This window comes from Sceloporus undulatus, chromosome 2, assembly GCF_019175285.1.
Source record: "Sceloporus undulatus isolate JIND9_A2432 ecotype Alabama chromosome 2, SceUnd_v1.1, whole genome shotgun sequence".
NCBI classification, from domain to species: Eukaryota; Metazoa; Chordata; class Lepidosauria; order Squamata; family Phrynosomatidae; genus Sceloporus; species Sceloporus undulatus.
Window position 1 is genome coordinate 145,007,263 of NC_056523.1, and position 22,463 is coordinate 145,029,725.

The following is a 22,463-nucleotide window of genomic DNA, read 5'->3' on the forward strand; positions in this document are numbered from 1 at the left end:
AGCAAGCAGTACAGGCTACAGGCAAGATCAGGTAGTGAAACAGAAATCCTATAGAAAATACTGGAAGCTGTCTCCATCTGACACTCCCATGCCAGCTACAGAAAAGACAAATGCTAGAATAGAGCAATAGCCCTTTCAGGTAAACGCTGGCTGAGAGGTCTTACTTTTCCCCATTTAACAAATAACGCTTTCAGCATTGTATCTTTTATTACAAATGGGCAGGGCACCATTAAAAATTGGGTCTTTCTCATTCCAGGAGCATCACAGTGGGGGGAGGACTGAAGACTGCATCAGGTGTAAACCTAAGGGGGTGACACCACTGTTCCCCAAACATTTGTCTTTTGGTAGAAACAGGCTCTGGTGTTCGCTTGCATCCCTTTAAAATGCTGACAAGATGCTGTGAGTGGGGCGAGGCACAGTGGGAAGAGAAAGGAGAGGCCTAGGTTGTAAAGGAATATAAATTTTAGAATTTTAAGTTTTCTTTAAAAAATCACATCTTACCAAATTTTCACTTTAACCACACGGAACTATGTACATGTATACAGTTAAACTGTATGTATGATATTGGAATTTATAATCTATAATCTGTAAATTTGTCCTAGTTACTTATGTCACAACTATTGCCGTTACATTCAGCAATATACAGGAGTTACAATTTATAAGTAACTTGAATACCAAAAATATTACTAAGGATTCTGTATGCTTTGGTATGGGAAGAGATCAATGGGGAGGGGGATGATGACACCATGAGTTACAACACGGGCTGACTCCCACCCTAGTGACACCACTGCCTCACTCACCCACAAATTATTGCAACTGATAGGCTGAATAAACAGGAGACATAGACAAGGCATTCCTTTATTGCACCATGAATCATTGCTACAAGAGGGCTATTGCAGAAAACCCCCGCTTGAGGTGCAAATGTACCCATGTTCAGGGTCTCCATGTATTGGCAGGAAACTGCAGAACTGGCACTGCCAGAGGGAGAGAGACCACTCCCCAATGAGAGTGAAGAGTCTAAGCGCTCCACTCCCCAGGGGTAAAGTTGTCAGTTCAAAGTAAATGCAAGGGCCAAAACTGGCAACTGCTTTGATGTGTTACAGAGCAGAAGGAATTAAGCAGGTTTTCAACCTTTGCACCCAATCTGTGTATAGAAAAAAGGGTGCCAATGTTGAATAGGCAACAAGATGAATGAGATGCAGGTGTTGCAAGAATAGGTGGGATGTACACAGACTGCCCCTCAAACTGATCATGCACTTTTGGGAAGTTACAGGTAAAGGAGAACCTGCCAGAACACAGCCACCAAAGTTACTCTTAGTTTAACATGTACCAGGATCTTTTTTCTTTAAATATGGTAGCATTCAAATATTTAATAGCCCACTTGTTAAGCCTAAAGTGGTACTATTCCAGCAATAGATACATCACCATCTCAATGTTCTGTGACTTATGGCTAGCGGATGCTACTGAGAATTCATTATTAGGTTTCACTCTTTTAGGGCCCAGTGATTTCCTTTGATTTAAGAAACAAAAATAAAATGATACCCAACTGCACAGGGCAGCCAACACCATTTCCAGCTCTCCTTTTGCTGTACAGAGTGTGTTCCTGACTGTAGAAATAGGACATGGAGGACTATTTAGAAAAATATATCTGTCAAGGAATACTGTGTTCATCTGACAGGTAGTCAGGACACACATGGCTGAAGAAAAGCCACAAAAGTTACCCTGTCATTATGACACAGCAGGGAAGGGGATAAGCATCACTTCAGGCAATACGGTGTCTACTTCTCAGAAGTTAAGACACAGCTCTTGGCTTTCTTCATCTCCTGGCGGAAATGCAGCAGAGGGACAGTGTAGCTCATCAAACTTAGGCCTTGTGTGGAGATGAAGGCAGTGCAGGGGTGTGTTTGTGACTGTTCACCCCGACCCCACTCTTGGTCCACGCGAGGCTCCCACTGCCACCCTGGGATGGTGCCTTCCTCAGGCAAAGGCTCCCTGTAACATGCCTGTAAACAATGCTGACAGATGCCTGCTTTCCATTAGAAGATGTGCAGAAGATCCATTGAGAGCCCTCTGAAACAACAGCATCCCACTTGGGTCACGAGAAAGACTTCCCCTGCAAATTCTGCAGAGCTAGCAGCTTGTGACACTTGACATTTCAATGTTGGTCAAAAGGAGCGCCAAGGTATAGGAATCTGCCATAGCACTGATGCAGCTACTGATGCATCTCAATCCGTTGAGTTGAGATTTACAACAGGTGAGTGCCACAGGAAAACCTTTATCTAACTGCACCATCTTGACCACTGATCAAAGCACCAACGATTCTGAAAACATAAGGCAAAATATGTGTGCATAACTATATTTGTGTGCAAAACTCCTACAATGTCCCCATTTATCCTCTTGAGAATTTCATACAGGCAGAACATAGCTTCTGTATCTAGAATACCATGGAGTTAGACTAAAGAAGGACCACATTTAACTTCCCTAGCATAACATTTTCTACAAGTAGTGATTGTGGCTACAAATATATTATGTAGGTGTATATATGTGTGTAGTGATCCTAAGGCGAACCTATCTCAGGGTTTTATGGAGCTGATGGTATATTGCTCACTCAAGGTCACCCAGTAAGTTTCCATGGCCAAGCAAGGAATCGAACCTTGATCTCCAGAGTTGTGGTCCAAAGCTCAATTCAGTACACCATGCTGGCTCTTATTTATATACTGTACAAATAATCAGAAACAAATAACTAGCTACTTCTTATTAATGTATTTTCTGAGTAACAAAGCTATAATTATGTAACTTCTTAACAAGAAGCAACTTCACTCTTTTTGTGGTGCAATGATAATTTTTCAGTTACTTTATTGTTATAAGCATGTAGTCTCAATGGTGGAGGAGGTGTTCTAAATGATTCTCTGTAAGGTACTGAGTAACTGACATGGTGGATGTTAAGAAGGTGTTTTGTAGCACAGGCTTGCAGGAATCAGATTAAAATAAATTATTTTAGTTAATTCTGAGAAATGAGAAAACAGTGAATTACCATTATAGTTACAGTGGTACCTCGGGATACGAATTACCCAGCTTACGAATTTTTCGGGATACGAAAAAATCCCATAGGGATTTATTGTTTCGGGTTACGAACGTTTTTTCGGGTTACGAAAAAACGCCGGCGCTGTTTAAATGGAGCCGCGGCAGAGCCGCGGCTTTTTTCCCCATTAGCGCCTATGGCAATTCGGGTTACGAAGGTTTTTCGGGTTACGAAATTAGCCGCGGAACGAATTAATTTCGTAACCCGAGGCACCACTGTATTACTATAGCTCCAATTTTTAAAAGTAACTAACTACTAGGGGGCACTGTGTAAGGTCCTTTCTACGATGTTGAACTTCAACTCCCAGAATTCTTTACCAGTAGCTATGCTGGCTAGGGATCTGGGGAATTGTAGTGCAAAAACATCTGGGAAAACACATGATTCTCACTTGGGTTTTAAAGTTATCCAAATGTCCTCCATCAATTATTATCCATTTGCTCACTCCCAGAAAGTGAAGTGTTGCAATTCCAATACTCAATACAATTACCCTCCAGTTCCTCACCATCTCATAGCCGATAGCTCAGGCTAGCCAATTTAGCTGGATGTGTCTCAGTCCAGAAGTTACGCCGGCTTTGCAATTTCTGGAAGGCATTGAAGTTTCTTCTCCGCTCACGTTTGAGCTTCTTCATTTTCTTTACCTGACATAAACATAAGAATGTATATTTATTTAATCTGTAATAGTGAAGCCACCATCCCCCCCAGAAGCAACACAGAAAGAAATCCCAACTGCAGAAGGGAAAGCAGATGATAACACAGACAAGCAATGAAAAAAAAAAAAAAAAGGGGGGGGGGGGAGAGAGAGAGAAAGATCAAATTTTTATATCCTTCTGTCCATTAGACAAATGTAAAGAAGTGTGAGTTTTTGAACCAGTGGTCCTTGGTTTTGCCACTAGTTGTTTTCCCTGCATCTACTCATTCTATTCTTTTGAAGAGCTGTTTACAAGAACTTCTTGGATCTGCACTAAGGATATCCCAAATTTTTTTTCAAACTGCAATGCGACTGGTTGATGTGGCCCTATGGTTTGAAGAACAATTTTAATCCTCTCTGAATTTTTCTACCTTTTTTTAGTTATAGAGCAAACGTATAATCTCACTGATGCAGCACAGCACTATAATAACTCTTAACAAAGAAAAGAAAAGAAAAGAAAAGAGAAAGGACTAGTTTTTCATTGTTCTGGTATGTCTTAAAGAAACCCACTCAAAGGTGGGAATAAAATGTTACAGCTGGCGCCAGGAACAACAGAAACATTGTATGGATATTTTAAAAAACAAGCCAGCCAAGAACTACAGCAACAAATACAACAACCCCCCCCCCCCACAATACCTCTGCCTTATCTGGAGGAGCCCTTAGTCAAAGCTTCTAGTTGAAGCTTCTATCTTGTCCTTTCCAGCATGAGGAGTGCTAAGATATTAGAAAGCAGAATAAAAGACAGTTGGATGTAGATAAGGCCAGATGTTTAGATCTGGAAAGGGAGGAGGCAAGCAGAAACAAACCAAAAAAATGGATGAAGGGAGTTTGGAGAGACCAGATAACCAATCACACTTTGATATCATGTGATTTTCAGACTTCTGGGTCACTGGAGAGCTGTGCAGCTACCTCTATTGGAACCTCCACAAGGAAGCGGCACATGCCATGTTTATAAACTGGTTCTCCAAGGCTGGTAAGAAATTCCCTCCTGGCAAGGAGAGAACACCAGGATTATCCATGTTGCTCCAGAATGCACTTTTAAGTTACGGATTGTTGCAGGCAACAACGATCAGACATGAAAGGGACAAAGAGTTCAAATTGCCATCTTCCCAGAACATAGCATGTCTCTGAACAGCTTGGACATGACTTTCCTTTGAATCAATAGACTGGATTTTAAATAAGCAGAAATTTAGGAAGCCTCCCAAAGCCTGGAAACTGACTCTTTTCTTGGAATGGATCTTTTGCCCTTTGTCTACTGATGTAAATGAAGATATAATTTGCAGTTATATTTCTGAGAAGCAAATGTAACTTTTGAGGTGTTCTGTTAAAATTAAACACCTGCAAGGGAAGAACTTCTTAATTTTGTAGCTATCTGAAATGTATTTGCTTACTTTTTTATCTGGGCAGTGCAAATCAGTATAAACAGGCTTTCAAGTTATATAAGCAATTATTGGAAAGATTCAAGGTAGATAAAAACAACATTTGTGGTTTCTAAAAGAAATAACTGTTAGAATTGAAATTATAAACTGATGATGAGCTGATGATCACTGGGAAAATGTATAAGATGTTAATGAAAACAGAATTAGAAGTCAGAACAGGTAAAAGACTATATGGTTAAATTGGCTTAGAATTTGGCCTATATAATATTGGGATGGAGCATTGAGGAAAATATGTGGAATTCGGGCCTGAAAGAGCTATCATCTTACAATATGAGAGACATTTTTACAAGATGAGGTACTGATGGTACTTGACACCAGGCCGATCATCTAAGACGTTTAAAGAACTAAAAATAAATATTGAAATGTTCTGTACATAAAGGTGCTTTTTAATCACATGTGGTGGTCTCATGATAAAGCAAAAAGCTATTGGAGACAAACAGAAAAATTAATGAAATCTATTTTTCATTGCAGAATCGAGTTAAGACTGGAGTTATTTTTGTTGGGTATACTGCAGAAGAAATGTAAAGGTATAAACTGTAAAGTGATGCATGATGTGATTATAGCAGCAGGATTGTTGTTTGCCCAGAAATGGAAAATGGACTACCTTCCTACAGAAAAGGAGTGGACAGTTCCTGAGTTTGCTGAAATGGGCAAAATGGTGGTGCTGATTAAAGAAAAATTGTTGGACATTTTTTAAGAGATTGGAAAAGTTAAAAAATCTTATATGTTGCAGAAACTGAGTCTTGATGGAAATTTGTTTAATTATTTAGGTCAGAAGTATGGTCAGTCCTCCTTATAGGCAGGCTTGCCTTCTGCGGCTTTGAGCTTACATGGAAGACTCCCCGCTCCCCGCCATGAGCATGCGCCCCATTATTTCCTATGAGCATACGCTGTTTTCCCCATACACGGGGGGGGGGGGGGGGGGGGGGGACGGATCCCCCACGTTCGAGGAGGGCAGACTGTAATATAAAATAAGATAGCATTGCTAAGAAATCATATACAGTCGTCTCTTCCGATTCACAGGGATCCATTCCGAATACCTCCCCTACGAATCAGGAAAATCGCCAATATTGGAGCCCCATTGATTACAATGGCAGTGGGCATGCCATTATGTCCCTCCTGGTTTGCCGTCCAAAAAAGACTGACAGATGCGAACAGCAAGACCACAAATCGGGAGGGATGACTGTATACTGAGCATTACTGTATATACTCATGTCTAAGACAAGAAATTTTAGTGAAAAAAATTATCAAAAAAAGTTGACATCCATAATTCAAAGTAAGTACTGTTCTTTAATGCTTATTTAAAAAGAAACTGTCCCCTGGTGAAAGGTAAGTGTGGTGTAATCTGTCCTGGAAGTACTGACACCCGCCTCTACTCTCTCAACCATGCAGCTTTTAGGTTGAACCCAAACAGTTATGCCTGCAAGAATTTTGGAAGTTCTTTGGCACTGTTTTCCTTTGATTTATCCTTTAGATTCTTTGTTACATGCCACTAGGTTTACAATCGACTGATCCATGGGTCATATCAAAATCCATAACTTTGGCTCCAAAATCTGTCTTCAACTTACACATGAGGTTGAGTTATAGTCGAGTATATATGGTAATATTTTTAGGCTTGGGAAGTGAGAAGTATGGTTTGTGTCACTTGTACTAAGTGAGTTTGTGTTTATTGTGTTAATAATTTTGTATAGGGGGAGTGAGCTGAGGGGATTTGGGGGGTTAAGTAGTTCAATTTAGGCTATCTTTGTAATTTGGTATAGGATGATGTTATGTGGTTTTTCTTTTAGCTGTTTTACCTTTTAAAAAATTGAATAAAAACTATTACACTAAATGTCACGGGATTTTTTTTTTATTATTTTATTTTGCCTCTTTGGGAAGCAATGGCCATGACTGTCTTTGTATAGATGATTTTTCTCATCGCCCCAGAGAACAAATGTTCCACTTCACGTGATCATGTGTTTTCTAGCTCTGGGTATTCAGGTAGTATGGCTGCATCCACACTGCAGAATTAATGCAGTTTGACACTGCTTTAAACTGCCGTGGCTCAATGCTATGGTATTCTGGGAATTGTAGTTTTGTAAGGCATTTAGACTTCTCTGTCAGAGAACTGTGGTGCTGCAATAAACTATAATTCCCAGAATTCCACAGCACTTACCCATGGCAATTTAAGTGGTTCAAACTGGATTATTTCTGCAGTGGGGAAGCAGCCTATATTGGATATTCCAATATTGGGTGCTGGAATTCTCATGGGGGTCAGGAAATCTCTCATATTATCACACTCAATGGAAGGTTTACAAGGTGCTTGGAAAAGCGTTAAAGTCAATCAAAAGCCACAACTGGATACAATAGTCAGGCTTGCAACTAATGTCTCCTTACCTTTCCACTGTCAAACTCTTCATCCCAGTCATCAAGAACTGTTTGGCTCCGGAACCATGCAGAATCATGAATGGCATCTTGGCTGATAGCAGACACTTCACCATCCCATGTCAGTACTGTGGAGCAAGTATAACAGTCAGAATTGTTAGGAATTGTGGCATCACTCTTCACTATCTTGCTTTGCCTCATTTCTCCCCTGAACAGTAGTCATCATCAAAATAGATGTATGCAGCTTTTACAGAATGCCAAAGACTTCAATTATTTTCTTCCTGCCTTAGAGCCTCATGTGTCAAGAGAGAGGGGGAAAAAAACTCTGTTTGCTTCCAGCAAGGTATGACATCTACATGAAACTTTTAGTAAGTGATTTGCAGTCCCAAAACACTAAAGGTGGAGCATATGCTCCTCATCCCTGTTCTAGTAGACATTAACCTTTATTCTGTTCTCCTTTCTTTGCTCAGTTCCTTAAAATCTCCCATAAAGATAGCTTCAGCAGAAGATATTAGGAATCTGACCAGAGATAGGTTAATTAAGTAGAACTACAGACTTTATTCTTATCCTTCCTACATTTTTTGTTGTTGCTGTGACAATCTGCTCACAGACCTTGGATTTTTCAAACTTTTTTAAAATCAGCTTCAAATCACTCCCACAGGCTGGGAAAGCTTTGTTTCTCTATCAATCCCTCTTTCTCTCTCCAGACTTACCTTGCTTTCCATAAGCCTTATCCAGGGAGCCCTTCAGCAGCTCCTGGACTACATCAGACTGCCCATGCTTATGTTGAATCTCTTCCTTCTTTGGACTCAGGATGTTCAAGGAGCATTTGTCCTCATGTCTAAGCAAGCTGCTACAGTCCAAGGCTGCTGTGGAAAGAGCAGAGTGCTGGTTTCATGAAAATGTTGCATATGCAAGTCTAACTGTGTTGGGACAATTAAAGGCATGCAGCTGGGTGGCAGTAAGAGAGCAAAACAGCAGGAACATATTACTTAGTATCAGATGCATTCAACTGATACCTCCAAGGTGAAATAAGCAAGATACCAACACATTCCTACAAGCATTTCCATTTTCCCCACATTTCTCCAAGACAACCAATCCACCACAAAATAATGGTAGTATGTAACTAAAGAGGCTACACCCCCAAATGAATCACAAAGATGCATTTAAATTGAGTGCAGGCACAAAAGCTGCCCTTCCATGCCAGACCTCTGGGGGATACATAGCTTGCTTGCTTGGCTGCTTAAGCCATGGCAGATGACAAATGGACACATCTGCTCAGCACAGAACAGGCGCCCAATTTGCCCAAGTCAAACAGGGAGATGTTATGAAGCCTAGGGACAAAAACAGAGGTCTTGGATAGAAATCACATTCACATATTGGACTAGCACTGGGTAGAATCATTTATACATGTTCACTGGTTTGCTTACATAAATATGTAGAAACTACTTTATTTATTTTTTAAATAAGAGAGCTATAAATAAGTGGTGGTTCTTGTGAGTTTCAAAGAACTCATATCTGATATCAATGTGATTCCCCTTGGGGTAAGAGACAGTTTAATACAGTGGAGTTCTTTTACAGCTAAATTTAGCCTGAGAGTCACAGCAAGGGAAAGCTCACCCATGCTGGTCCTAAAGAGCAGTGAACCTGATCAGGACTGTAGTGTGTGTGTGTGTGTGTGTGTGTGTGTGAGAGAGAGAGAGAGAGGGGGGGGATTAGATGTACAGGGGGACATCCACTTTCACTGAGGCTAGAAGAGTGCAGGACCCCCATGAAAGTGGAAAAAACACAAATAAAAACCCCACTATATTTTTACCTGAGTGAATACCTTTCTAGAAGCCCTGGTGGCGCAGTGGTTAAATGCCTGTACTGCAGCCATTCACTCAAAACCACAAGGTTGCGAGTTCAAGACCAGCAAAAGGGCCCAAGCTCGACTCAGGCTTGCATCCTTCCGAGGTCGCTAAAATGAGTACCCAGACTGTTGGGGGCAAATTAGCTTACTTGCTAATTAGCTTACTTGCTGTTCACCGCTATGATCTTTGGAATAGCGGTATATAAATAAAACAAAATTATTATTAGAAATCTCTAGGTCCTCCAGTGCAACTCTATTGTTAACATCTGGCAGAGGCTGACCACAGAATCATGCTGGAGGACCTACAAATGCCTAGAGAAGTGTTCTCTCTAGGAATCTCCAGTATGACTCTATGGTCAACTTCCAGCAGAGTCACACTTGAGGATCAAAAGATTCCAAGAGAGAATGCGTTCATCAAATCCACAAATAATCAAAGCAACAAAAGTCAAAGCTACAAATGTGGAGAGCCAATTGTATACTAACTTTATTATCACACATTTGCTAACTCCCCCTCCCCCCCTTCATGTCAACTCTGAGGTAGCCACATCTCCAACCTGAGGGGCTATCATTCGCTGAGCAGAGACCATTTCCATGTCCTTTTTTTGAGGGGGTTGTTCACTGCAGCCACCAAGCCCCCCTGTCTCTCCCTCTTCTTGTGCTTCCGGTGCTCACTCTCTCCAGCAGAGCTGCCTTTGTCTGAGCCTGTTGAAGGGACCAGCTTTTTCTTCTTTTTCTTCTTCTTCTTTGTGTTACAGAGCTCCTCTCCCAATACTCCTCCCTCACGCTGTGGAGGGCAGCTATAGACAGTGGATTTTAAAATAGATAAAAAGTTAAATTTAAACTCAAAGTTCTATTTGAAGAAGGTTGGAATTCAGCACTTTGAGGAGCAGCTTTGCATTTCAAGTTAAATCACAGAACAGATTCACTTCTCAATTAACATGGGAGCCCCCAGCCAAAACTGCCCCCCATCTGAGAATGGGGGTGGGAGAAGCAAACTCTCAGCCTTGCAGAGAAATTTTTGTGGCTTTCTACTCCACAGAAAATGCCAATATTGTACCATCTTGAAAGGAAATAAAAGGCTGTGTTTTCCCTAAAGATGCAAGGCACTGGCAGGCCATACAAGCGTTGCTCATATTCTGGGCATCAGGCAACACTTTGACACTAAGACAAGCAAAATGCTTACCTGTCCATGGAGGACAGTGAAGGTGTACAGTCTTTCTCCCTCTGCTGCAGCCTCTTTTTCTTCTTCTTCTTCCGGATGGAGTTAGTCAGATTAGAATCTGGTGCCCTGGAGTTCAAAGATGCTCCCCTTTGTTTTTCCTTCTTGGCTGACACCAAGTCATTTTTCTGTATAGAAGAGGCCAACACATGGCCATTTTCCTTCAGTTGCCTCTTCTTCCTGGGAGGACTGGACAGCCAGGTACCCTCAGCACTGAAGTGTGTAATATTTGCATTGCAATGGGTACCTTGCTCTTTCTCTGGAATACTATGCTTCCTTTTCCTCTTCCTTGAACTAGCAAGGAAAGGTTCTTCGTCCCTGTCTGGATACGAGTGGCTCAGGGCCTGGGTGGGCACAGCAGGTGGTGACAGAGGGGCAGCAGAGAGGCAGCGTGGTTTGAAGCTGGATGAGGGTGTGACGTTGACAAAGGTGCTGTCAGCTAAACGTGGAGGTGCTGAAGATTTGGAAGCAGGTGAGAGCACCCTACAAAAACCATACATACATAAAAACTAAGATGCAACAAATTCTGGAGCAGTGAACGTCTAGACTGAATATCACAACAGTCTCAGTTTTACAAAAGAATCAGTGCCAGCATCCCCACCAATACTGAAGATCGGTGCTCTTTGCATCATCCAAAGTGGATACAAAAACATTATCAGCCACTATCAGCCTGGAAAAAAACTTTTCCCACTTTTCAAATGGCCTGACCACAGCTTGTGTAGCCATTCCAAGACCCAATGTCTTCCCCAACGCAGCACACTTCAATTCACATTCAAACAAAATTTGATGGCTAGGAAAAAGGATACACACACAAAGAGAGGAATAGTAGCTAGCATACTTCCTTAGAACAGAATGGAGCTTTCTGGGTTGCAAAATATCTGCTTCAGTGTTATAGAGTTCCTTCAGTACTGAATTTAGTTATTGGTACTCATGCTTGTAAAGATACAACTGAAGAATTCAATCAATTCATAAGAGTCTCTGTGTTTGAGAATGCAAGGTAGGAAACCACTGAGATATACACTTCTTGTTTTTATCCTACATAACTAGAAGCTACTTCCTGCATATAACTTCCTTCTGCTACACAGTAGTGTTCGAACACGTACAACCTAGCACACTGCATCTTGCAAGAAACAACCTGCTCAATTCTATTGGTATTCCAACAATGCATATAAATCCTGTTACTTTATGCTAAATAAATGAATAGGATCAAGAGCAGTGAAATTAGCTGCAAATAGTGAAGAGCATTATTGCAACATGGAAAATATTCATTGCTGAGTGATGCTACTGTGTAGCTCTACTGATAACAAGCTACAGTGAGGCTGTATGCCCAGGAGGTCTGTTTATCCTAGAGAGCTTAGATCTCCCATGCCGAAGAGAACAGGCTGCTAGATTCCAATAAAAGCTTGCCAAAGATTGGGAAAGGAGAACCTCCCAGCAAGAAACTACTCTTCAGCATCATGTCTGTGTACTGGCAAAGACAGTCAATCTTAATGGGTATGATCAATTTTCACCTTAAAGTAGAGACCAAAAATCTCCCAAAATAAACAAGAGACACAGTTAACTCCAGTGCAGTCCTAGACACTCTAGGCTAGAACTTCAGAAATACCACCCCCATATTTCATTTTGTCCATGTGGGATGGGAAGTCATAGTCCAAGACATCTTGAGGGCACCAAACTGGCTACCCCTGCTCTAAGGATTCCCTGAAGGGCTTTACTGAGGAAAAGTTCCGAAAGTTATAATCTTAATTCCCCCTAACCAGGTGTCCCCCAACTGGATACAACTCCCACAATCCTAGCAAGCCGCTAGTCATACAGGCTGGGATGATGGGAACTGCAGTCCAGCACACAGAGAGGGCACCTGTTGGGAGAAGGCTGCCTTACAAAGACTAGTATTACCACCCATACAAACTATATGGCAAAGATCACTCCTGGGAGATGCCCAGGACTGTCATTCAGAAAAGCAGGTGAGGGCATCGCTTACCTGGGACAGCCAAGCGCAGCGGCACAGAGAGGGTGGATGGTATTTGTGGCAGCTGGTGGGGAGTGGGGCGGCGCTCGATGCTCACTGCCGCTCACTTTCTGCAGTGTGTTGCTGCCCTGTAGTTATCGACATAAATAAAAACTTGGTGGTCTAAAAAGGAGGTTTCCATGACCCCAGGGGGCAGAGGGTAGAATAAGAAAAGAAGGGGGGGCAAAACCAAAAAGAGGTGGGGGTGGGACAGGGAGGGGAAGAAGAATCAGAGAAGTGTTTGTTGTTAGAAACAAAGGGAAAATAAGGAAGGACATGTAAAAGAGACAGAAGTGTTAGAATTGATAACAGACAGCTTGATATCTCTCTTTCTCTCAGTGGCATGCCATGACATCTCTCCCTAAAGGGAAATACCTTGAATTTCTCTGCATTGGCCCTCTAAGATGGAGTCTCCCTTGAAGTTGTGTCTCATATACCTCTGGGTACAACCCCACCAACCAAAAGGGCTTGGGAAACAAATAAAGGTATAGGCCAGCTCTACAACAATTTCACCCCCAGACTATGGGAAAGCAGACCTCTCTGCCTAGATTCTAAGCACAAGGAAGTTGTACCTAGATAAGGACTCAGACTTGGCAAGCCGAGCAAGTGAGAAAGCCTCCTGGGCTATCCCCTGTGCCAAACATGGCACTGATGTATGAAACACTGTCACAAAACTGAAATGCTCCCCTGCTCCTTCCTGAGTCTGGGGCAAGAACAGGGCAAAATCCCCACCACCAAACGCACCTTCCTGGCAGAAAGTGCCAATTTCTTTGCAGGTGGAGGTGACATGGTACTTCCCAGCTCCAGATTGTTCACATTAGCCAACAATGGTGACTTTAGCTTGGCAAATTTGGAGTCCTCAGAAACATGTTTTCCAGAGGCACAGTCTGTTTCCTGAGAGGAGCAGTAGCCATTGATGCCCATCGTGGTCTGCGGAAGCCCCTTAAGGGAGTTATGTGCAGGACTGGATGAAGAGGAACTGCTAGAAGATGATGACGATGGTGATGAAGAAGAGGTCAACGATGAAGAGTCCTTACTTGGTAGCTCGGTGCCTCCTTCACGCATTTTGGCCTCAGGATCTCCTCTAGGAGAAGCTCCCAGCTGCGATGATGTCAATCCCTTATCTCCCCAGGAATTCTGCTTACCCATCTCCATCCTGGCACTGCCAGTCTCACCAAAGTCCTGAGATGTTTTGAGTGGCAGGAGGGGCTGTTTCTTGGACCTCTTGCTTAAGTCATCTAGGAAGGCTGGCTTGATAGGTAATTTGGGAGATGAGAACCCAATGGTAGGGATGAGCTTGGGAAGAGGAGATGAAGGAGAAGGAAGTGTCCCATTCTGAAGTTTGGAGTGGGAAGCAAAGGAACTGCGAGGAATGGGGACACCAGATTCCTCAGTTTCTGAAGTCTTCTTCACCTGAGTCACATCTTGCCTCTGTGTAGAAGACAGACAATGGTGCTGAAAGAAGACAGAGCCAACACTACACAACACAGTCATACAGGCTGGGATGACGGGAACTGCAGTCCAGCACACAGAGAGGGCACCTGTTGGGAGAAGGCTGCCTTACAAAGACTAGTATTACCACCCATACAAACTATGTGGCAAAGATCATTCCTGGGAGATGCCCAGGACTGTCATTCAGAAAAGCAGGCAAGGGCATACACAACACAGGGTTACACAGGGCTACTGAGTCTGCATAATATAGCTACACAACCATATGCACACGCACACATGGACACATGCACTGCAAGACCACTAGTAAAATGCATTTCAAGTCACCTTGTTTTGTTAAAGTAATATAGCTTCTGTACACATTATTCCTGTGTTTCCCACATCTCATCTATTGAAGAGAGTGAAATAATACTTCTCAATGTTATCATTAAAGCGTATGGTCTCTGGCCTAGTAATAGGCTAAATTAGCCCTCCCCTCAGATGTTCACAATTTTGGGGCTACTTTCAGGTTCCATACTGGAAACTTCACTCTGAGACCAGCTCCCATATTCTGTAAGACAGAAACTCCCACTTACTTTTACAAGACAAGACAAAGCACCACAGTGCATATGCTACAAAGCACAGGACCCCAGCTCACCAACCAACAAAGCTTGTAGCCTCATATAAGGTGTTGGTATGCTTGAAGTGTGTGTGTGTGGAGGGGGGGGGGGGAGACAGTCCCAAGATTTCATCAGCCAAGGAGATAGATGGCTGAGTCAAACTTTCAGAGTTTAGCACACAAAATTTATGACTTTTCTCAATTCACGTAAAATGTTTGCAGACCACAGAATTCAGCTTTTCACAGTCCAGAATTTGGACTGGCTGCATGCAACATTTTCTTTCCTTCCTCTTTAACATATCTGGAGGGCAGGTGGGCTGAGACAATGCTCACTTTACTCATTAGCGGTGATGAGAGGGCACCATTGGTCATGCTTTTCTTCATATTGTCAGAAACTATGCTTGCTCGGTTGGACGCAGGGCAGTTACTTTTGGAGATGGGCCCTTCAGAATTCTTCCTGGTACTTGGGATCCTTGAAGAAAGAGCAGGAGAGAACAAGAAAAAAGTAATTAGATCACTGTTGTTTTTAAACCCTACTCTGCAGATAAAGAACCTTCCCAACAGTCAATATTTTAATCACATGAAAACCACATTAAAAACAGCAAGGAGGAGAAGGTAGTTAAAAGCACCAGATAATAATAGTCCCAGGCTGCTGCCACACCGCAAAAATAAAGCATTTGACACCACTTTTAACTTTCAAGGCTCAGTGCTATGGAATTCTGGAAGTTATAATTTGATGGGGCACCAGAGCTCTGACAGGGAAAACTAAGTATCTCTCAAAACTAGATTCTGGAATGGCCTACCAGAAGAGATCCATCTTATTGACACTCCAGATGCCTTTAAGAAAGCACTTAAGATGGATCTCTTCCAGCGGGCGTACCCACCTGATCTATTATGCTTGAACCCTAAAAATGTTTACCTCCTAAGGATGATGTGCACATAGATTGTAATAATAATTTTTATATTGTTTTATAATTGACTGGTAATCAATATATGTATGAAATTGTGAGTTGTGAAATTTATGTATTGTAATTCTGATTTTAGCTGTTGTGCTCCCACCTCAATCCATGGGGAGAGGCAGGAAATATAAAGATTTTATTTATTTATTTAATTATTATTATTATCATCATCATCATCATCATCATCAACTACAAATCCCAGAATTCCATAGCACTGAGTCATGATAGTTAAAAGTGAAGTCAAATTGCTTTATTTCTGTGGTGTGGATACACCCTCAAACTCTGAATCTAGAAGGCCTGTAAGACCCATCACAGAAGCCTCCTTGGTGAGGGTGCTTTGAAGCTGGAGTGCCAGAAGTGAGAAGGTCATGTTACTTGTCTAACATCACCTCAGAACAGTGACTCAAATAAGGATCTCAAAGGAGGATCTTAAATAGGTTTGTGTGGGATAAGACAGCCTTTAAGGTATCCTGGTCTGACGCCCTTTACGGCCTGAAAGGTTAACTCATCACCTAAAGGTAAGACCAGAAAAGGAACCAAATAGTGCAGCTGTGAGACTGGAGGGATGTCATCCATACCCTTGGCCACACTAGCAAATTAAGTGCCATGCTTTGAACATAAACATCTACTAAACTACATCTGAAGAATATTAAACATGAGAACTGGATTATAGATCCCACATTGCACTGCTGTCAACTCAGACTGACAGTGGCTCTCCTGGATTCTCAGCCCTGCTTAGAAATGCCAGAAATTGAACTCAGCCTTTTCTGGACACAAAGCATGTGGTAGAGATATTTTCAATATGAAGAATGGCTGATTCAAATAGAGAACCAACACTAGAAAATCCACATTACACAAGACTATCTGAGTTCCTTGTCAACAGAGACAGATCAAGAACAGGCTTCTCACCTACTCTTCCTGCACAGACTGGCATTGGCAGCAACCATGTTACCATTCCCTACACCCAATACAGCCAGCTCCATTATCTGTACTTTATAAGTCCCACTCAGTCAGCAGAAAATCAGGGCCAGACAGCAAGAAAAGAGGCATGTTGGATGGAAAGTCATTCTGACTTGTGCTAAATATCACAGACAGCCCACTTACCTTAGATAGAAGAGCACATAGGCTTGTTGATTAAGAACAACTTTGATGTTGCTTGAATGTACTAGGGAATCATTCATCTGGTACCATTGCCCATTACTGGCCTGAAAACATGAAGAGGAAAAAAGGACTTGTAATGGTTTCCTAGTACTGGTGGACAGAGGAGAAGAAAGTGTGTAAAGAGAACTTGTAGCACCTTTGAGACTAACTGAATGAAAGAAGTTGGCAGCATGAGCTTTCATAGACTAAAGTCTACTTCCTCAGATGCATTTGGGAGGACAGCCTATTTCTTCAAGGAGTTGCCACTACTATCATTAAAATGGAATTAACTCAGGATGAGGAGCCTCGATCCAATACTCTGTATGTTAAGGCTACTGTTGCCATAATCTCATATTCTCTAGAATGAATAGGAGTATGAATCCATCATCAGATGGAGGGCCACAGATTTTCCATTCCTGGATTACAACGGGTTAATTGCTGACCGTAAACTGTCGTAGCCAAATATCCAGCTTACATATTCACGGCATACAGTGAGCTCACTGTGGAAGACTAACCCTGGTAGAAAGATACTGCTAACTCACTCCTTGTGCCATTTAGCAGTCTACTGGGGGAAGGAACTCCTTACAAAATGGTTCTCGACCTTCCTAATGCCTCAACCCTTTAATATAGTTCCTCATGCTGTGGTGACCTCCAGCCATAAAATTATTTTAATTGTTATATGCAAATATGTGTTTTTCAATGGTCTTAAGCGACCCCCAAAGGGGTCCCGACCCACAGGTTGGGAACCACTGCTTTACAACAAAGAAAAAACACTTGTTCCAGAGTTATGTTTTTTTTTCCCCTAGGCCTTCTCATCTATAAGCATGACAACAGAACACAGAATGCCTTGTGAAGTACCATTACTTTGAGCCAGCTCTTAGCTTTGGACATAGAGGCTATACAGAATGGCGATAAAGGCCAGCATCAGGGTGGAGTGGGGATGTGGCATTTGCACAACATGTATCCCACTACACAGCAGGTGGCGTCACGGTGCTGCCCAGATGATGAAGCCCCAAAGCAGTGCCGAAAAGCTACAGCGTCAGTAGCTATGGCGCCCTTTCCACAATGCAAAAAGGAGTCACTTTTTGCAGATCATTTTTGCCCCACAGAAAGGTCAGATTGGGGCTGCGCCATGTAATTGCCGCGGCCCCAATGGCTAGGAAAGGGGCAGCAGGGGCTGTCTGTAAAGCCGATAGATCCCCAAATTTAAGCATTATGTAATATCTCAGCTAAATTGTTGCAAAAGCTTAACATTAATATCCCAAAGCTTTGAATGCAAATCATCCAAGGCTCATGCTGCCCTACTGGCACAGTTGCCCCTTACCCAGTAGCAGAAGACAAAGGATTCTCACCTTGACATAGCAGTAGTAATGCCCTGCATGACAGCTGTATCCTGAATGCACAAGCACAGCATAGAGGCCATACATGACAGGATCACCATTGTTTTGTGACATGTATGGACGGATATTTAGGAATTCAGGGTAGCCTACATCCTGCAGAAGGAAGGGGAATAGTCTGTAAGAAATTGTCTGTAAGAAATTGTCCCACCTGTGTAAAGCCTGTCTCTAAGTATACAAGCCAGTGGCGGGATACAGACGGGCAAAAAGGGGTGTGTTCAAGACGTCATGAAGGTATAGCCTTCAGACGGCCCTTACCTGAATGCCGCCACGAACACGCCGCCCACACGCCCCAAGTGGGAAGAAGTGGTATTAAAAAGGTGCCGCTTTTCCCCACTTCTTTTCTATATGCTGCGCAACTGCGCAGCTCCGTCTATAAGCTGCTGCACCGGTACGCCAGAACTGCTACGCCGCTAATTTAAGTTGCCCATTTAAAAGCTCCGTGTCTGCTGCATCGCATAATGAGTCGGGGTCCTGGAACATGCGCAGTTTGCACCGAGGCTCTAATTAGAGTGTCAGATGCCATGCAGATGTGGAAGCTGCAGCACAGCTGCACTCTATTTTAATGCTCATAACCCTAACCCTAACCCTAGAACAACATGTACGCATGCGCTGCTAGAATTGTGGAAAGTTTGGAATTTAAAGTGAACCCCTACACACATTCCTGTGCCATTTTCACCTAACAATAAAAAAACGCTAAAACTTTAAATATTTACATATGTACAAGGGAGGTGATGGGGGATGGCAGGGGGACAGCGGTGGCAGCGGCGACAGCTGTGGCTGTGCATTGCAGATTCAGCAAGAGCGCGGGGACCAAAGGAGAGGAGGCATCCATGATGCTGGTGACACTGGCAACGTGCAAGTGGACAAGGATGCCAACACCAGCTGATCAACAGCTGGCAGGAGACCACCATTGTTCTTGGGCAGGGCGGGGGGGAAAGTTTAAAGGGGCCTGGGCGCTTTAAATGTGCACATATGCTTTCTGCCGCCGGTGCTGAGCGCCGCAGCTGTGCAGCTGCGCATCCGCCAGCCGGCAAAAGAAAAAAAAGCCCCGTTTTGGCTGCCCGTGCGGAAGCTGCCTCTCTCTTTGCAGTGTCCTGCGAGGTGGCGGTATGGAAACTGCGGGTCAGAAACAGCCCCAGGTGAGGCGTCTTCACTGCCCCCCATGTGGAAGCCCCATACACCTTAGCCACGCCCCCGGGGCAGGCGGTCTGGAGGCTCCGTATTCAGCAGAATACACCTCCAAGACGTCTTCCCCTGCCCGTTTGTATCCCGCCTATGTAACTTGGAAGACATGCAAGGCACAATAAACATAAGGAGTTCAAGGACATTAAGCCATGTTTCTTTTCTTTTTTTAAAAAATCTAAAAGAGGTAAAAATAATGTGACCTTCAAAATTTTGCTGGACTGCAATTCCTCATCATTCCTCGCCAATAGCTAAGGTGGCTAGGACTGTTGGAACATGCTGTCCAAAAACATAAATAATAAATAAAATAAATAAATTTTTTATTTCTATCCCGCTTTTTGCCAGGCAATCAAAGCGGCGTAAAACAGGTTAAAATACATCCATATATACATAAGACACCCCTTAAAACAAGATTAGAATCATAGAGTTGGAAGAGACCGCAAGGGCCATCTAGTCCAACCCCCTGCCATGCAGGAAATCCAGATCCATATTAAACAATGTAAGATTAAAAACTACATATTAAAACCAACTAAGCTAAATAAAATCATCATGGGCAGAGTTCGCTGGATGGGAAGTCTTATTTGTGGCCTTACATCTGTAAGGCTAGGTGATTAGCTGGACAACATCAGCAAGAACTGGCCAGCTGAGCTCTTCCAAATGTTCTCCATAGGGAGAAGGGAACACTGTCCACACCCTCCCACCTTCCAGATCTTCACACCTTGGTGATCTTGCCTCCACTGAAGTTGGCAAAGCGCTTGAGAGAGATCGTGAGTACATTGGATGCTCGATGGATGGTAAAGCGCTTGCTGGCTGGCACTTTCTTCTTGCACCTGCAGGGTGAAGAAACAACACCAACATGGCACATACACAGGATGGGGCTGCCACTACAGGGGTTTTTGTTTGTGTGGGGAGAAATATGTGGTGAACAAGAGATACTCTAAATGTCCATCTACAGTAGCTATGCTCAGGTGCACCTTAAACATGAGACTTTACAGACCTTGTACAGAGCTTGCTTTTCTATAGAGCAGCCTCCATGTGATTAGCTACATATCCATCTGAAATGCATGCTGCTGTCTCTAACTATTTAGAGAAATGGTTTTGTTTCAAGCAGGAGACAACTGTTGCAAAGGTAATACACACTGTGCAAATGTATACCAAAACTCTGCTTCTGCTCAGTTATTCCCTCCACCCCATCCACAAAGTGTCAATGACATTAATCTGTCACTGTCTAAGTGAAGCTACCCTTTCCCTGCTGCATTTTTTCAAAAAGGCCCAATTTATATTTTAAGAGTGAGTCAGCAATTACTGCAGCTGTGAAGTAGAACAAATCTGTCTAATCTCATGTTAGCCCTACCGTTCTAGAAATCCACGTATTACTGTGTGTTTTTTCTTCAAGGCATAATGGAGTGAGGAAAATGGCTCACGGGTAAGTAAGAGGGAACAGGTAAGTCAAGACAAAAAGCCAAGGTAGAAGGCAACTCACTTGGCACACATGTAGGCATTCTCCCCACTCAGCACATCTGCTTTTACAAATAACTCTAACGCCCGAACAATGTTGGCAGCCTGCTGTAATGAGAGACAGAAGAAGTTTAGGAGAGAGAGCTACATGAGCATACAAATCAGTTGAAAGAACAGCATCACCCAGTTTAAACTCAGATGTTTACAAGCCTGGCTTTCCCCTAGTGCCCTCAAAATAGGCTATGACTCTTTATCCACAGCAAACACATCTGGAGGATGGCAAGTTGAGGGACGTAAACTAGTCCCTGAAAAACAAGCATTAAAGGAGGACTATTGAAGTCGTGAGAATGTATGCCCACAGTATGTAAGGACTCACTGTAGCTTCTTTTGATTAGAGGTTCAATATAAAGGGCTTGAAGACAAACACATCATGCACCAATGAAGCAAGTTTTACACATTAGCTAGTATGGAATTTAATTTATACTCCAGTGATCTGATTGTCCATCACAATCAACACAAACTGCAGAAATATGAAGCACTTTTTATTCATATCCTTCTTCCAGAAAATATTTAACATCAATGTTATAAAATCTTGAAATTCACATTTGAGAACAATTAAAAGTGCTCAGATCTTCCATCCCCTCAGATTGTACTGCTGCATTTTTACAAAGCCTTCCAGTGTATATCCTTAATGTTAAAAAGGATTAATTAATCAAGAAAAGTTTCATTAGATTTTAAGAAGAGCTCACAAGGAGTTGTACATGTACAGTTTGTCATCCCCATACGTGGTGGATCTGTTTTGGACCCCCCCAGCATATGCTCTAGCCCCATAGAAAATAATGGGGCATGTGTTCGCGGTGACGCACGCAGTGTGAGTACATGCTCCATTATTTCTGCTGGGGCTTGCCCTCCGTGTAAGCTCAAAACCGCGGAAGTCAAGCCCGCCTATAAGGAGGGCTGACTGTATCTAAGTCCTATTCCTTTGACTAGACTATGACACTCCTCTGCTTGGATGATAGATGGTGCAACCCAGACTGGAGAACTATAACAATAGCATGAAGACAAAGCAAAAGGTATTTCTTTCTGAAGATACTCACTGCCTAAATAAATGGCTATAGATGTAGCATGACCCCATTCATTTTCTTGGAAGTCCACGTATTCCATAATCTGTTTTCCCCATGACATGCCCCTCTCTATTCTCCCATTCCTTTTCATTTTCTATGTATTGCTGACCTACTAGTAGCTGAACTATTATAGAGCATAAACACATTACACTTTTGAGCAGGCTGAACACTGTTCTAAAAGCCAAGGGTGGTAACGATGTGGCCCTCCAAATGTTATTCAACTGCAACTCCCAGCTTCCCCCACCATGGGCCATGTTCACTATGTTTAATGGGAAGTGCAGTGCAACAACAATTGCAGGGCTATTTTATACAGTGGTACCTCGGGATACGAAATACCCAGGTTACGAAATTTTCGGGATACGAAAAAATCCCATTGGAAATCATTGTTCCGGGTTACGAATGTATTTTCGGGTTACGAAGAAATTTTTTGGTGCTTTTCGGCGCTTTTTCGCACGAAACGCGGCTTTTCCCCATTAGCGCCTATGGCAATTCGGCTTACGA

At 42.8% G+C, this 22,463-nt stretch overlaps 1 protein-coding gene across 1 annotated transcript; it reads right to left on the minus strand.

Annotated features, from left to right (window-relative positions):
* Positions 1-840: 840 nt before the first annotated feature.
* On the minus strand, positions 841-20,941 carry USP36 (ubiquitin specific peptidase 36). The gene is given in 14 exon segments (XM_042452583.1): positions 841-2,321; positions 3,585-3,720; positions 7,586-7,701; positions 8,287-8,442; positions 9,980-10,019; positions 10,021-10,222; positions 10,609-11,127; positions 12,626-12,741; positions 13,397-14,083; positions 15,033-15,171; positions 16,763-16,863; positions 18,151-18,291; positions 20,099-20,210; positions 20,864-20,941. Coding segments are annotated over 13 exon segments (2,472 nt in total). The 5' UTR covers positions 20,875-20,941; the 3' UTR covers positions 841-2,321; positions 3,585-3,588.
* Between the last annotated feature and the right edge of the window lie 1,522 nt (positions 20,942-22,463).